Here is a 17,687-nt window from a genome sequence, read left to right on the forward strand (position 1 = left end):
AAGTAGCAGAGAGAAGAACAGACTTAAATTTTCTGCCTCTATTTAACAAATACTTGTGTATTTACAGTAATAATTTGAAACAGAATCAACTCAGGTAGATAGAATAGAATAGAATAGAATAGAATAGAATAGAATAGAATAGAATAGAATAGAATAGAATAGAATAGAATAGGGGAAATTCAAGGTGTTCAGTATCTCACATGAAATCACAACACAATCACAACAATACAAACAATAAGTATGGACAAATTTATATAAATATGAAAGTTGCATAGTAATGTAAAAAAAAAAAAAAAAAAACCTATAGCACAGCTGTAAAATTAAAATAAGTCAGTAAATTTTATTCAAGGCGCACTTTTCACAGACAGGGAGTCACAAAGTGCTTTACAGTGCGAGACAACTAAAATACAGTTTAAAATAAAATTTTAAATGCAATTAAAATACAGTTAAAATGCAATAAATACATTAAGTGCAATCGGTTATAAATAAGATAAAACGAGATTAAGATTAAACGATGTAAAATAATTACTGCACACAATACAGTCCGTATTTGGGGTTGTTCAAATGTCTAATGCACAGGTGTCACACGTGCGGCCTGGGGGCCAAATCCGGCCCGCCAAAGGGTCCAGTCCGGCCCTTGGGATGAATTTATGAAATGCAAAAATTACACTAAGATATTACCAATCCTTTGAGTTCAGGTTCCACATTCTGACCAATTCAATCTCTAGTGGGTCAGACCAATAAAATACTACCATAATAACATATAAATAATAACAACTCCAAATTTTCTCTTTGTAAATGTAAATATTTTCATATATTTACACTAAAACAAAGTATAATTTCACAAAAAATGTGAATAACCTGAACAAATATGAACAACAGGAAATGTCTTAAGAGAAATAAGTACAATTTTACCAATATTCTGTCTGTTATTAAATGTTTTGTGTGTTTGTAGATCCACTGTGATCTGTACGTTATAACGTACGTGTGTAAAAGATAAACTGAGGCAGAATATTGTTAAAATTACACTAATTTTTCAGTTTGTTCATGTTATTCACATCTTTTGAAAGGATAATTTGTAGATGTGAACTTTTTCATAATATAAAGTTACTTTTTTCACCCTAAAACAGAGAAAAGTTCGGAGTTGACATTATTTCTATATTATTATGTTATTATTTTACTTCAGATCATATTCAGCTGAATATGGCCCCTGAACTAAAATGAGTCTGACACCCCTGGTCTAACGGGTTGAAGTTATTCTACCTTCCAGATTTCCAGAAAATCCGCCCTCCCTTGTCGAGTCCCGTTTTTCCCACCGGACTCTGAATGCATCGGGCGGAGGCTGCGCGTGCGCCGCTGTGCTTCCAGTTACGGTACTGGTCCTGATGAGGGAGACAGGCTGCTGTTAAAGCCTGCTGCCATTTCATCAGCGCATCCTCACGGAAAATCCCAACAGTCCCGGTCCAGTAAACCAGGAGCCGTGATCTGCTGTCGGTTTACACCCAAAAATACAAAACTATTCCATCAAATATCTTGTACAGTTTGTAAAAACCAGTTCCAGGACGGAGGCAACAAGGTGGAGGCGCCTTATTCCTGTCAGCATCAACACAAGCACTGCTGCTGTTTGGACAATCTTCTGTTTTTCCAACATGGGGTTTGTTTTTCCCAAATACTGAGCTCTTAAGTTCAAGGTAGGTGTGTTCTTTCCTCCTGTGGATGTGACTGTTGTGTTTAATGTCCTCCATACATTTACAGCATGAAGCTCAGTGGGCTGGGCCTCATGATGCTCACATTCTGGTGATTATTTAGAGTCAAGTTCTGTGGAAATGTCAATGCTGAGGCTTTTAGAGCAGGCTGACATGGAGCTGCTGGTGGATGTGGATTTGAAGGCCTGCTTGTGTGATCTTGCCGTGTAACAGGCACTGGTCTCCTATCCACATGGGGGCTGACTACACCAGTGTTTATTGAGTTGGAGAGGAGTGGCCTTCCCCCCCTCCCCTCCTCCTTCTCCTTAAATTAGATCACCAAACTGTAAATCACATGGACCCTCCAGAGATGATCAGCATTTTCACCTCATGATGATGGATTTGTAGCACTGATGCCTTTTTAAAATGATTTGCCTTTAAATAAAAACGGATAAATTTGATTTTAATGTTGAGTCAAAAAAGCACCAGACATGGTTTAGATCAGAGGGGGGGTCAAAGTCATTTTAGTTCAGGGGCCAAATACGGCACAAAATAATCTCAAGTGGGCAGAATAGGGGCAAATAATTCTATAATAACTAATGTATAATGACAACGCCAAATTATTCTCTTTATTTTAATTTCTTAAGAACAATAATTACAATTTTAACAGTGTTATGCCTTAACTTACCATTTATACATCTGCATTACAGATCCCAGTGGATCTAGAAAGGCACAAAATACTTATATTTGACTGTTTTTTATGTTGTTGTTGTTTTTTACAGATTTATTGTTTTCTTTTTAACGGTTTTGCTTTAGTTTCATATGTTTATAACACTTCAATGTGTTTTTTTTTGTCGGTTAAAATTTGCTTAGAGGTCTTGTTTCTGTCTTTGTGCATAAGAAATCAATATAAGTGAATCCCCAAAGGAACTTTGTATTGGTAAATGCAAGTTATGCAAATTTACAGGATTTCAGTTCTGTTCAAGATGTTGATGGTCATATGAACTATGTTTTCAGCTCAAAAATGTCCAATTTCATCACAATTAATGCTATATTTTCATGTCACAAATGGCCAAGTTATATTTTAACTGAATTTACCTGAAAAACAAATATTCTATTCTTTTAGATTCCCCAGTTTTTCTTACAAGATTATATCCTACATATCACATGTTTTATTTTTACAGGTTGCAATATGGAGTATGGTGCTGATCCATCCTGCTTATGTTACGCAAATACGTACATTAAGAATGTCACACGTCACTTTTTAAATCAACAGTTTTCTAATAATAAGCATTTTTATAAAGAAATAACAATTCTATATTGTTATTTACTCTTTAGTCTGATTATAAACTATACAATAAATAATTCTGATACCAGTTTTTGCACAGGGATCATTTGTGGAAACGCTGACATGGCTGCTGAGCATCAGTATGATGGGATCTGTAACAACCATGTCACATCCGTCCACTGACACATTTTGTGTTTTTCTGTCAGCTGTTATTGTTTTAGATTCACAATACTAACATTTATGAATAAGAGGAGAATTAGCAATAGTAAGTATATAAGTTTATTACTAATAAAGTACTGGTACTGACCAGAAGATCATGGGTAATGTCACGTCCGTCCACCAGCAAAAGTTTTCACATACACATGCTATTGAAAATCCAATATTTCTGAAAATATAGCTTCCACTGTCAAATAATATCAGTAGTCTGTGCACAAATGTATTAGCATTATTTCAACACAGTTCTATGCATTTCTTACAACTTTTTTTTTTTTTTTTTTTACAAAAATGGACACTCATTTGACCCCCTAAGTAAATTTTAGTCTTTGTGTGTTGAGCACTTTAGCTAGTTTAAGAGGCATAATGTTAAAATTTTGGAGTTTAGAATTTGTAGTTGTCATTACATATAGGTTATTATGTTATTATTATTTTATTGATCTGACCCACTTGAGATCAAATTGTGCTGAATGTGGCCCCTGAAATAAAATGACTGTGACATGCTTAACTGTTAATATCTTCAGTGTGAATGTGTTTTTCTTCACAAATTCATCCCATGGGCCAGATTGAAACCTTTGGGGGGACGTACGTTTGACACCTGTGGTTTAGACGTTCCACTACATGTATTTTTCTCTAATGTGTTTTATTCACATAGATACAAGATTTAAAAAAAAAAATGATAATAATATATATACAAACATATAAAGCTCTGCTGGGTAAACTCCCAAAATACTTCAGTAATCTTCTTTCTGTTAGCTCTAGTAGTTTCCATTTACATTCCTCCTAGTGGTTGCTGTTGACTGTTCCCGGAGTTCTGACAGACTTTGGAAAAACAGCATTTTCCTATCATGTACCATGGTTGTGGAATAATCTTCAAAAAACTGTAAAACTACATACATTCATTTCTATTAATGATTTTAAAAGTATTATGGAGAATGCACTGAAGGAGAATGTCACTGTTTTTCTTGGTGCCATTTTGGTTGAATAGTTGTTTTTGTGTTTTATTGTTAATTGTGTATCATGTATGTGTTTTATGTTGTTTGGACTTTGTATGGCTGCTACCTTAGACAGGTCTCCCTTGCAAAAGAGATTCCTAATCTCAGTGGGACTTCCTGGTTAAATAAAGCTAAAGTAAAAATAAATAAAATAAAAATAGAGTTGATACAAGACAGATGCAAAATGAATATAAAACCAGTGTAAAGTAAAGATGTTTCAAAATGTGGGAGCAACTAAAAGCAGTTTTTTCAGTAAAAATGGAAGGGACTTGAATGAAAACTAGTAATTAGACTGATATTTTCCAGATGACCAAGATCTTAGTCTGTTTGTCTCAAAATACTCGACCCATTGTTTATTGAAAGACTCCCTTTCCAGTTCAGTTCATCAGAAGGAATGCATTTCCTGGTTAAAAAGGGGAAAAAATAGTTGTTGATTTTGCCATCATCTTTTTTTTTCTTTTTTTTTTTCTTTCAGATATGGAGACCATATGGCTGTATCAGTTTCGTCTGATCGTCATTGGAGATTCCACGGTGGGGAAGTCGTGTCTGATCCGGAGGTTCACAGAGGGTCGTTTCGCCCAGGTGTCAGACCCTACAGTGGGGGTGGACTTCTTCTCTCGTCTGGTGGAGATTGAGCCCGGCAAAAGGATCAAACTCCAGATCTGGGACACTGCAGGCCAGGAGAGATTCAGGTGCAGACACAACATAAACCCACAACACTGCTCCTCATTTTGTGTTCAATCTGTTTTTCAGTGTTGTAGAAAGTACTGGAAAGTCACACTTGAGTAGAAGTACAGGTACCAAAAACTTACTTTGGTAGAAGTTCAAGTCACCAACTGAAATGCTACTCAAGTTAAAGTCTGTAAGTGTCTAGTATTTACTGTACTTAAGTATATCAAGTAATCTACACTTAAATGTACCCAAGTAATGAAAGCAAAAGTACAGGTAAATTTATGTTAACACAACACAACAGACGTTTTCAGCCTTCAAACTATATTTTCAGGGTCATTTTGGTGGAATGAACAACTCCCAATAGGTTCAATTACACTTTTGTCATCGCTCCAGAGCGTCTGTATCGCCTTTACTGACACTATGCAACTTCTGGTTTGGGATTGTAACCCCTACACAAAAAGAACTACAAAATTTGAGTGTTTTACGGCATACGTCCCATCCCCCCTCCACCTTCAGAAGACGAGGCAGGTAAACGAAGTTAGGAGTGAAGGTAAGCTACAAACAGGCTAACTGTCATGGCTGAAGAAGCAAGAAAAACAAAGAGGGTAAGGGTGTTGTCCGAAGAGACAAAGAAAAGAATGCGTGAGAGTGATCAAATAAGAGTGAATAGGGTGAATACTGGCCCAGCTTTCACTGGCTGGCATGAGCTGAAAGAGTAAATAAGTAAAATGTATTTATATAGCACTTATCACAGAGAAACCTCACAAAGTGCTTTACAGATTAAAATTAGAAGCACTCAGAGAGCGCAGACCTCCGCCAAGGCAGATCACTGCCCCGGATTTGGGTGAAAATTTCAGGAAATGTTGATACTGGCACAAGGAACAAATGATTAAATTTTGGTGGTGATCGGGGGTGGGTGTTGGGTGGGGGGGCCACCGATCTGCCTTGGCAGAGGTCTGCGCTGTCTTTTCTAGAAAAGCACTCGTAGAGTGCAGACCTCTGCCAAGGCAGATCGGTGGCCCCCACTCCTGATCACCACTAAAATTTAATGATTTGTTCCTTGTGCCAGTATCAACATTTCCTGAAATTTTCATCCAAATCCGTCCATAACTTTTTGAGTCATCTTGCTAACAGACAAACAGACAAAGCAACACTGACAAAAACATAACCCCCTTGGCAGAGGTAAAGATACAAGACCACAACACACACAAAAAAACAAAATGCTTAACAGATTAAAAAACATAACACAGCAACACAAAAAAGAACACAAAGTGCAGAAATATAAAATATGAAATTCTAAAATACCCAATAAAATCAAGGAATACCCATAAAAGCAAAAGAATAAAGGTGCATGTTAAGATGCCTCTTAAACATGTCTGCTGAGGCTGCTGCTTGTAGCTCAGGTGGAAAGGCGTTCCACCATCTGGGAGCCACTGCTAAAAAGGCTCTGTCCCCTTTGGTTTTGAGTCTGGTACAGGGGACGAGCAGCAGACCCTGATCAGCTGACCTCAGTGGCTGCGCGGGAGTATGATGATGCAACAGTTCAGTAAGGTACAGTGGTGGCTGACCATAAAGGTGTAGGTGATGAGCAGCACCTTGAACTGCACCCTGAAACTGACAGGCAGCCAGTGCAAAGATGTTAAGACTGGGGTGATATGACGGAATTTACTGGAGTTTGTAATCGTTCTGCACCAACTGGAGTTGGTCCACTGATGATTTGCTGAGGCAGGTAAAGAAGGAATTGCAGTAGTCTAAGTATGATGAAAAAAAAAGAATGGATAATCATTACCAGCTCAGAGTGTGAGAGTAAGAGGAGGAGGGATGTCCCACCCATGGAGACCTGGACCTGTTACTGTTGGACTAGGAAGTGTAAAGATTACTGTGTTTCAGACTAACATAAAGTGAGTTTACAACATTACAAATCGACCTTCGATTTTTTGTATTACAGTGTGAATATGATGACCACACAAACAGCATTGTATTACAGTAAAACTATGTTCCCGCAATGAGCAATCAGTTATAGGCTGTTATATAGATCTGTTCATTTGTGTGTGTGTGTGGGGGGGTGTTCTGTTTCTGATTTTTAAAAATAAAACAATCATGTTTGTATAAAATGCTGTCACTACTACTAAAATGCTGTCAGACTACTTTACCTGGCCTGAGGACATGGTCGAACACACATTAATTATCTTGTCTTAGGAAGTCAGCAAATGCGCGAGTATTACTGAGATACAGATTTTACGACCGTTATTACAGATAATACCATTTCTTGACTTCAGAGGGACCTTGTGAGCAAAAGTTCCATGGTGTTACTTTAATAACAAACAAAGTCAGTCAGAATTTTGAATATTATAAAATTCATCCAGGATTTTAAAACATGGTAAAATAAAAGGCAAGCAGTCAAACTATTGAACACTTCAAAAAAAAAAAAGAAAAGAAAAGGAAAGAAAACTATGACTCTTTTGTGGCACCTGAAAACATGGAGCCAACATTACACTTCATAAAAAAGGAATCCAAAGTCTGAACCATTGACATAAAACCAACCTGTTTTATATCAGAGCTTCATTCCACTCTCCCTCACATGGACAGTTCACCCACAGGTTGAGTGTGGACCATCGTTTGCACTTGTTCATTACATGATAAGGCCCAATGTCAAATCAGCTTCCTGACTTTGTTGCAGTCAATGGTAATCTCAGCGGTGAAAACATCAAATTTACTTTAATTTACTTTTTGTAACGAGTAATGATACCGTGCATTAAAAATGTATTTGAGTAGAAGTATGCAACTGAGTTAGGAAATGTATGAAATTCTCCCAAAACATACTTGAGTACAGTAGTGCAGTATTAGTACTCTGTTACCATACAACACTGCTGTTTTTCTTCACCTGTCACTGTCGTCCACTGTGTCAGTGCTGCTGCAGGAACAAACGTCCTCATTATGGAAAAGCCTGATCCATCCCCCTTCCTCTCCTTCCTCCAGGTCTATCACCAGAGCCTACTACCGTAACTCTGTTGGCGGCCTGTTACTCTTCGACATCACGAACCGCCGCTCCTTCCAAAACGTCCACAACTGGCTGGAGGAGGCGCAGAGCCACGTCCAGCCTCACAGCATCGTCTTCCTGCTGGTCGGTCACAAGTGCGACCTGGAGGCCCAGCGTCAGGTGACCCAGCAGGAGGCAGAGAAGCTGGCGGGGGCTTATGGGATGCGCTACGTGGAGACATCAGCACGAGACGCCATCAATGTAGAGAAGGTGTGGATCAGAACTATGTTATTCAGCCTCAGGGAAAGATATTAGTGGTGAAATGGAACTAAGTACAGCTACCTAAAGGGCTTCTATGTAGTAATGATGATGTAAAATCTAAACAGCAGGAGGAAAACACTTACCAGAACATGCTTACGATGACCAAAAGCACCAACCACTCAGCACCATGTATCCACATGTACCACCCACTGAATATCCCACTGTTTACACATGTCTGTATTAGGCCGTCAACAAGTTTTCCTCTTTAAAATAAAACTTGTAGACGCTTATTTTAAAGGGGTCATATTTTGCTAAACCCACTTTTATTAGTCTTTGGTTCATTTATTTGTGTATTTGGACCCTAATAGTTCAAAAAGTTTGAATTTGAACCCTCCAGGTGCTGCAAAGCTATCTTTATATTCATTCTGGCAAAAATCAAGTCGTTTTCTACAACGCATTTCAATTGCTTCTTAATTTGTTATGTCTATAACTAGTTACTAGATCCCGACTGATTAACCTGCCGGCCGATTAATCAGATTATAGCTTATCACCAATTAATCAACATCGGCCAATATGTAGCCGATGTATTAACTTTTTTGCTGCGGAGATTCTGTCGCTCACTGCTCCTGTGCATGTGTGCGGCCCGGCGAGTTAGAGGAACAGTAAAGCATGTCAGTTTCACTTTCACTTCTGCTCAGACAATGATGCAATCACCCCCACACACACAATCACATAATCACAAAGGTAGCCCCCCCCCCCCCGCTCGCACTCTGACAAGGATGGACTGCTAATCCCCCTCCCCCACAGCAAAAATCTTGGACCACTACCGCACGCTCTGACAAGGATGGGCCACTAACACCCCCCCCCCCCCCCCAAAAAAAAAAAAATCCCATATTGGTCAGGCTCTATTACATCACGATATTTACACATATAAGGTCAAGACGAACATTTCTCAGAATACGTTATAATTGTTTGTCAGCAGCAGCGGTTGTAGTCCATACTGAAAATATGTCCAAACTTTGAGCCGATTACCTAAAATGTTCATTCGTTGGTTGTATTAATGAACACAAGTGGCTGAACAGGACAGAGCAGGACAGCCAACAAACTGGAGGGGGTGGAGTCAAGTGCATTTAAAGGGCCAGCGTTCAAAACAACCTTTCTGGTGTCATAAGTCAGAAATATGGTTGAAGATGGACCTGTGGAGTTGAATTAATGAAGAATTCAGACCCAAGCAGAGCATTTACAGTTTATGTAGACCACAGGGAAATGTTTTAAAATGCAGAATTCCATTTTTAAAAAAGCAAAATATTACTACTTTAATAGTCGGTCAAAATAACACTGTTTTATAATCTTTCTGTTACTGCATCACCTGATAGTTTTCATTATAGCTCTATTAGCTTAGCTCTGTTTTAGACAGAAAACAGCCACAAAAACAACACAAATCACCTGTTTTCCATGTATTTATGTTGTCAGTATCTGCACTAAAGATCTGTTTGGAATCATCCAAACAAGGTCAGAACTATCACAGTTTAGTCTAAACCATGGATAAACAAACAGCAACTTAGCAAAGATAATATCATCATACAATAACATTATACCTTCATACACCTCATAATCAAACTCACTTGTGTAAAAGAAATCCTGTGATTTCAGCATCACACTCCATTCTTTTCATTTAGAGCTGTGTCCACTGGTGAAAACAACAATCACGCTTCTAGCTTTTATCACTTTCTTTGACTCTGAAACTCATTTCTTAATGATTCTCATTCCATCCTGTCACTTTCTTATGTTTTAATCAAAGGCCCCATGGCGTTAGTTTTCCTCAAATACACTGGCTTTTTTGGCCGAACTCTTTATTCTTAACACTCTAATGGTGATTCAAGGTCATTTATTTGATATTCTAAAGTAGAAATACTACATATGGTCACTTTATGTGCTGTAGTTATGTGGTTAGTTTCTACATCAGGGCAAGAAACTCCAAGAAGAGACACGTGTTATAATCAGAAACTCAATACAATGCATATGACTGGTCATGTGACCTGTAAAATAAATCATAGGAAATTTACCAGAGAAATACGGCCAAAAGATGAAATGAAGAAAGAAAAGAAACAACAGAAGATGAGAAAGAAAAAGACATGAAAGAAAAAAGAAATGAACATAGTGACAGAAGAAAACAAAATAGATGAATTAATGAAATGACAAGAAAAGCAAAGAAATAAAAATGATATGGTTGAAAAGCAGGTGCTGGTACAAATAGATGACATGCACCAACAAAACCACATCAGTAAGAATACACAAAACAATAAAAAACTAAAATGTTCAACATAGAGGAGGACAAAATGTTACAATTCTACTTCTTATTTTATTACATTTATTTGCCAGCTCTAATTACTAGTTAGTAGTAGTAGTAGTAATTTATTCGTCCATTTAACAGAACATAATATATACATACAGTACATACAATTTGGATTTCTATGTATAGAAATACTTAATATATTAAGTATGGGTAAAAAGGCATAAGCTGAAGCAACAGTTTATTTTTGCCTACCCTATTTACAAGAAGGAAAGTTGCAGAAACACAACAAGATAACACGATGGTACAGTTTTAAATAATAATATAAATAAAACAAATAATATAAATCTAAGCAAAATCTTAGATTTATACTGATAATTGGCTTACTTTATCTTAATATTTTATTTTATTTATCAAATACCTTAGTTTTAAACATCCTTTTAAATTTCATGACTGATGTGCATGTTTTTAATTCTTTATCAAAGTTATTCCATAAATGTACTCCAATTACAGATATGCATTTGCCTTTTGTGTTGGTCTTTGCCTTTGAATTAATCAGTAATTACTAGTTCCATTTTATATGAATTTAATGTTAATATGATACAGTACACCATTTATTTATCCAACAGTATACAAAATTTGTAAAAGATTCTCCACATTGACTAACTACAATTTTGACATGTTCCTGAAGGTATAAGAAATAAAGTAAGATATCAAAGATAATATAACAGTCTTGAAAGAGCTTCTGTATAATGAGAAGTTATATTTTGTTTTTTACTTTCATTTACACTTTCAGTTCAGGACTTTTATTTATGATGGAGTTTTTTTTCTCCTTTCACTCAAGGATCTTCCACCTCTACTTGTTATGACATTTAGTTGAGTCTCGGTATAGTTTCATGCATAAGTTGTTCAGATAAAACCTAAAATTATTGCATTAAAATACACAAACAGTATTAGTTATGAGGAGCAAATCAGATGATCATCTTCTGGTTACTGTAGTGTGCAGTAAGACAGAAAGAGGGCGCTGTTGTACAAGAACAAACAGCAGAAAGGTGATGAAAAACAGGATGTGGCTCTATTATGTCTGGATTATAATCTGTTTGAGGCACTTCCTCTTCAACCAGTTTCACATAAAACAGCAGTAATGAGTCATTTCAGTTCAGTATTAAACACAACACAATATTAAAGTTCAGTATATTAGAGTTGGGAGACTTTTTTGTAGTAATGAAAGAGTAAAGATGAGATGAGATAAAATAAGACAAGATAAGGCAAGGCAGGTTTATTTCTATAGCATATTTCATGTACAAGACAATTCAAAGTGCTTTACATTAAACATTAAAAGCATTACAGCAGAAGGCATGAGAAAAACAAACAAACAAACAAACAAACAAACAAACAAAAGTCAGATAAATAGATAAAACAGATAAACAGATAAAACAGATAAAAACTATTAGCTTAAAAGGAACAGTGCAGATCTGAACTGATGAATACAAACTCTATTCAAATGCAGCTGAGAACAGATGAGAGATAAGCTAAAATAAGCTAAAATAAGATAAGCTAAGATAAGCTAAGCTAAGCTAAGATAAGATAAGATAAAATAAGATAAGACTATTGATTGCACCATGGGGAAATTGCAGTGTTTACAACAGCAAAAATACAGAAATTAAAGACATGCAGAAAGTATTCAATATTATGTTTTTATTAGTGCATAATCACCTGGAAATAAACGTAGTGTATTTGTTTCCTCAGAATGAGCCGTTTGTGTCTAAAGTGACTCAAAACCGACTTCTTCCTGTTGTTACGTTGGGTGGTGTCTAGCGTTAAGGTTCCACCTATTGTGTTTCGGTGTGGACCAGAGTTATTATCCCCTTAAATAAAAAGCCCAACAGCTTGGAGGACATCAGGTGTTTATTTGGCTACAGTCTGCAACCTCACCATTAGATGTCCCTTAATCATACACTATCAACCTGGTTTCTTCTGCTTCATAATCCAATCCTTGGTTCCTGATTTTGTCTCTTCTTTCTTTAGGCGTTCGTGGATCTGACACGGGACATCTTTGAACTGGTGCGAAGCGGCGACATCAAAATCCAGGACGGCTGGGAGGGAGTCAAGAGTGGCTTCGTCCCCAACACTGTCCACTCGTCCGAGGAGGTGACGAAGGGCGGCCGGCAGTGCTTCTGCTGATTTATCTGACCGACCGGAGGCCTTTCTGCTATACGAGGCCGTGGCTGACCTCAGGCCTGTTCAGACTTTGTTTATTTCCCTGCTCAGTTACACACTTCGCTCCTTTATAGATCATGTTTTTTGGCTCCAGACTCTTTTTGCTGCCTGTTCCAGACATCTAGAACACCTTATTGGGGTTCACACCAGGGGTAGAAGCACAAGACGTACCCTCCACCTCACTGTTTCGTATGCATGTGTGTGTGTGTGTGTGTGCGTGTGTGTGTGACCCTCAAACCCATTTGACTTTTCCTCTTAACCACACCCTGAATATGTACTTTATAGTTACCCTCAAACACCAGCAGCTGCTTTTTGTTCTTGCAGCTGTGACCAACTCTTCTTCTTTCCTCTGAACTGTACAGTTTTACTCCACTGTCTGTTTACATCAGGGCTGTCAAAGTCATTTTAGTTTAGCCACATACAACCCAATTTGATCTCATGTGGGCCAGACCAGGGAAATAATAAGCATATGAACCAATAAATATCTTTTTAGAGTAAAAACAAATAAAACTAGAAAAGCACTCAGAGAGCGCAGACCTCTGCCAAGGCAGATCAGTGCCCCCCCGAATCACCACCAAAATGTAATCATTTGTTCCTTGTGCCAGTATCAACATTTCCTGAAATTTTCATCCAAATCTGTCCATAACTTTTTGAGTTATCTTGCACACAGACAGACAGACAAACCAACGCTGGCAAACACATAACCTCCTTGGCAGAGGTAATTACATGATGAAAATGTGAAGAACCTGAACTACCATGTACAATCTGAAATGTATCCAGAAAAATAAGTGCAATTTCAGCAATATGACATCTCAGCTTATTAACACAACTTACAGATCACAGTGGATCTACAAATGCACAAAGCATTTAGTAACAGGCAGAATATTGTTAAAATTGCATTTATTTAAATTTCAGGTTCATTTTTGTTCAGGTTATCCTCATTTTATTGTCCATCCATCCATCCATCTTCTGCTTATCCGGGGCCAGGTCACGTAGGCAACAGTCTAAGCAGGGATGCCCAGACTTCCCTCTCCCCAGACACCTCCTCTAGCTCCTCCTGAGTCGTTCCTGGCCGGCAGAGAGACATAGTCGCTCTATTGTGTCCTAGGCCTTCCTCGAGGCCTCCCCCGGGGGGGACATGCCCAGAACACCTCCCCAGGGAGGTGTCCAGGAGGCATCCAAAACAGATGCCCGATCCACCGGGATCTTGTCCTTTCGGTCATGACCATAGGTGAGAGTAGGAACGTAGATTTTATTGTGAAAAATGTAAATATTTTCATACTGTAATGTTACTTTTTTCACAGTAAACCTCGGAGAAAATTTGAAACTCATTACTTGTAAGTTATGCTGTTATTTTACTTGAGATCACATAGGGGACCTGAACTAAAATGAGTTCAACACCCTTGATGTTTAATGTTTAATGCCAGATTGGACCATTCGGAGGGTCAGTTTTGGCCCACGGGCCGTATGTTTGACACCCCTGGTTTACATTGTTGTTGCACATTTCTAAAGATGCTGTGTATTTCCAGCCCTTGTAACAACCTAATTTCCATCAGAAGTTAAATCAGTGAAGCCCAGACTGAGCCATGCCTTCCCCTGGTCCTCAGAGCCTTCTACCACTCCACTGAGAGACTGAAAACCCTTCACCGATTGTACATGTGCACTACAAATCCAAGCAGTTTGATACTTAGACGCTCTTGGATAGAGACGAGAGAGGGGAGAGTAATGAACCTGAATCTCAACGTGAACCAAAGTTGGGAGGTATCGACGTTTGGTGGAGAAGAAGTTTGCACTGTGAAACTGTGACATTCATTGTTTCCTAAAGCTGCTGTAGCTCTTTACCGACAGCCACTGTAGGGTAGCGAAGCAGAGGTTTGTATGAGCACAGCGAGCATCGATTAACCCTCAAAAGACCTGAACAGACGCCGGGAACCAAAAGCATCTACTGATCTGTAATGTTTAATAACCTTTGAATCATTAATCCTATCAATACATGTAAATAATCCAGGTAAAATACACTTTCTCATCTTTTCATGGTCATCGGCTATGACCCATTTGGACGTTCAGAGGCTCCATATTGAACCTGGAAACACCGTCATCTTCTGCAACATTGACTTACCAGTAAAAGTCATGTAACCATGGTTGTAGATTTGCTTTTGCATTCAGATCCATGTGTATTTGGACACAGACACATGCTATGATGTCACCTCTGTTCACCACCACAGTGGATTAGGAATGAAGCAGTGAAGATATGATGGAATTGTGGGTTTTCAGCTTTAATTTAGTCGTGCTCCATTTTGTTCAAGCGCTTTCTGTGTTTTTAAGAATGTGCCAATTTGTTTATTTTTTCATCTCTCTACTGGATTTATTCTGTTTTGGGTTTTTTTTTTTTGTTATTGTTGTGGTTTTTTTCAGTCAGACAGCCTCCATCCCTTGCATTAACTCCTCTTTGAACCTCATATTAGGATTTCTATTGAACAGCTACAAAATTCAGCATTTAGAATCAAGCTGTTTTTCAGTCAGTTTTCCATTTACTTTTGAGCCTCTGAAAATGGAAGGACTATGTTTAAAATGGTTGTAATTCCTAAATGGTGAATGCAGTATTTTTGTTAAACCCTTTGAGTTTAAAGCTGAAAGTCCACCCTTCAATCACATCATAACTGTTACCTTTCAGATCCACTGTGGTTCTGTATAGAGGTTGACTGATATAGGTTTTTCTAAGGCCAATGCCAATTTTTTAAAAATGTGGTCAGCTGATGTCTGATATCTACAGCCAATTTTTGAGGCCAACTTTTTTTTTTTAAAGCACATTGACCGTAAAACACAATTGAAACACTCAGATAATTAAGATTTTTATGCAGCAGTATAAATGAAATTATTAATACATGTACACATTGTACTATTTTAACATTTATTGAACTTCAAGTGCTGCCCACACAGGTGCCTGATCAAATATCTTATAACATTTTTACTGCTGATCAAAAATCGGCTTTCAAAAATTAAGGCTGGTGGCCAATATTGAAAAAAAAAATCAATCTATCAGCCGGCAGATATATCGGTCTACCCATAGTTCTGTACAGAGGTGACATTATAGAAACTGTGTGACTGCCCAAATACACTGTTGCCCATTAAGTGGGATAAAATATTTTCTGCTCTTCCCATGAAATGATTTTGACCATGTGGTTTATTCATGACAGATTAAGTATAACTGGGACTGGGTGATACTGATGTGTATAAATAGGAAGAAAAACAGGAATGAAGACAAAATTATTCCAACTTTACAGGCAACAGTGTATTTATGGGCATGATTATATGTTCAGGTAATGATATATTTTAGTGAAAAAGTCACTTTTGCTTCAATAACTTTAAAATTTACTCTGAGGGTTTGTGAACATCTTCATGGTCACTGAGTTAAATATAGTAAAACGTGCTTTCCACTGCATAATACAAAGTTCAGTGGATACTATTGTAATAAATGGGGATTAAATCATTTGGGAAGGGTTGAAGAGAAAAAATAATTTGAAAGTCACTTCTGATATAGCTTTTGGTCTGTAAGGGTTAAGGGTTAAAACCTAAAGCCTTGTAGAAAATAAACTAATGTTACCTGTTCTATAAAACATTACTTCATTGTCATTGTGTGTCCTCACATGTATGATTTAGTCTGTTCAGTCACCTTCATATCCAGGGCAGGCCTCCACTCAACCAGATTTTCCAAAGAGATTTTTTTTTTGTTATTTTTGATATAATATAAATAGACATTCCACCCAGTACATAGAATGAATAAAATATCCAATTAGTTGTTCAGGATCATTTTCACCCCAAAGCACAGACTTATTCTCATATGGTCTGTGTTAAAAATGGTAATAAATAGGTCACTCAGCAGTCAGTTCCAAACATAGAAAGAGCGATAAACTGTGCAGAGGAAGTGTCTTTATCGAGTGCCTTTTGTGGAGGAAAGAAGCCTAAGCAACTGTGTGTCAATCCTGTTAACGTTGCCATCTGAACTGTAAGGTGGTGGAAAAACACATGGACATCACATTACACAAGCTGTAAATAATTTATTTGAAACCAAACCCTAACAAAGTGGACTGTTCAATGTTGTTGTGACTCTGGGATTATTATTATAACACAATTGTCATCAATAATAAATGCCTGGAAACGTTAATAAAGATTTGCGTCATAGAAAGATTGGAGTCGGTGTTGGTCACAATGCATGTGGATGTTTGGAGCAGGTGGGTGTAGTACTGAGGGTGACCACTAGAGGGAGGCCTATGCATGTGGAGCTGCTTTTAAACACATTAGTGTCTGTATTTCTTAGCCCAGTCTAAACCTTTTTGTTTTTTGATAAAATGAGAAAGACATTCTAAAAAGAGTGATGTAAGGCTTGGATTAGTTCTGTCTTTTAAAGGGTTCATGTCAGATGTTAACCCTTAAAGACCTAAAACGAAACTGTCGACCAAAACCATCTACAAAGCTGAACTGTTTAATACAGTGGTTCCCAACCTTTTTTGGCTCATGACCCCATTTTGACATCACAAATTTCTGGCGACCCCAGACATTCAAAACTGAGACTTTTTTTTTTTTTTTTTTGCTAAAATTAATTTGTTTTTGATCATGAAATAGTTTGCTATACTATGTTGCAAACAAATGCTAATTTTAGACGACATTTAGGCTATGTAATGTATATTATTATGGACAGAGGCAGAAAAGCCAGGTGTAGATTACCACACAAAGTGAGAATTTGATTTTCCTTGGTCAGGATATGTACAGTCAGTCCAGCTTGGATTTACAATTAATACTGAACAAACAATAACTCAAACTATGAATTATGAAAGAGCTGCAGCATCTGAAACTGACCACAAAGAACATTTGAAAGATAAACAGTAACACAGTGCTTCAGTTTCAGCTTCACAGTTTGTCATGTCTTTTATGGATTGGGACTGTCACTCTCAATTCACCATATATTTCTTATTTGTAGCCTTTTTTTTTTTTTAAATCAATTAGTTGAAATTTCAGGCGACCCCATTTGAATTCCAGGCGACCTCACGTGGGGTCCCAACCCCAAGGTTGACAAACACTG

At 37.6% G+C, this 17,687-nt stretch overlaps 1 protein-coding gene across 1 annotated transcript; it reads left to right on the top strand.

Annotated features, from left to right (window-relative positions):
- The first annotated feature begins 1,395 nt into the window (after nucleotides 1-1,395).
- On the top strand, nucleotides 1,396-13,111 carry LOC115432756 (ras-related protein Rab-39B-like). Its single transcript, XM_030153722.1, has 4 exons — nucleotides 1,396-1,691; nucleotides 4,657-4,873; nucleotides 7,833-8,103; nucleotides 12,416-13,111. Exons 2-4 carry the CDS (start codon nucleotides 4,659-4,661, stop codon nucleotides 12,569-12,571), a joined length of 642 nt encoding a protein of 213 aa, XP_030009582.1. The 5' UTR covers nucleotides 1,396-1,691; nucleotides 4,657-4,658; the 3' UTR covers nucleotides 12,572-13,111.
- The last annotated feature ends 4,576 nt before the right edge of the window (nucleotides 13,112-17,687 follow it).

Source organism: Sphaeramia orbicularis, chromosome 14, assembly GCF_902148855.1.
Source record: "Sphaeramia orbicularis chromosome 14, fSphaOr1.1, whole genome shotgun sequence".
NCBI classification, from domain to species: Eukaryota; Metazoa; Chordata; class Actinopteri; order Kurtiformes; family Apogonidae; genus Sphaeramia; species Sphaeramia orbicularis.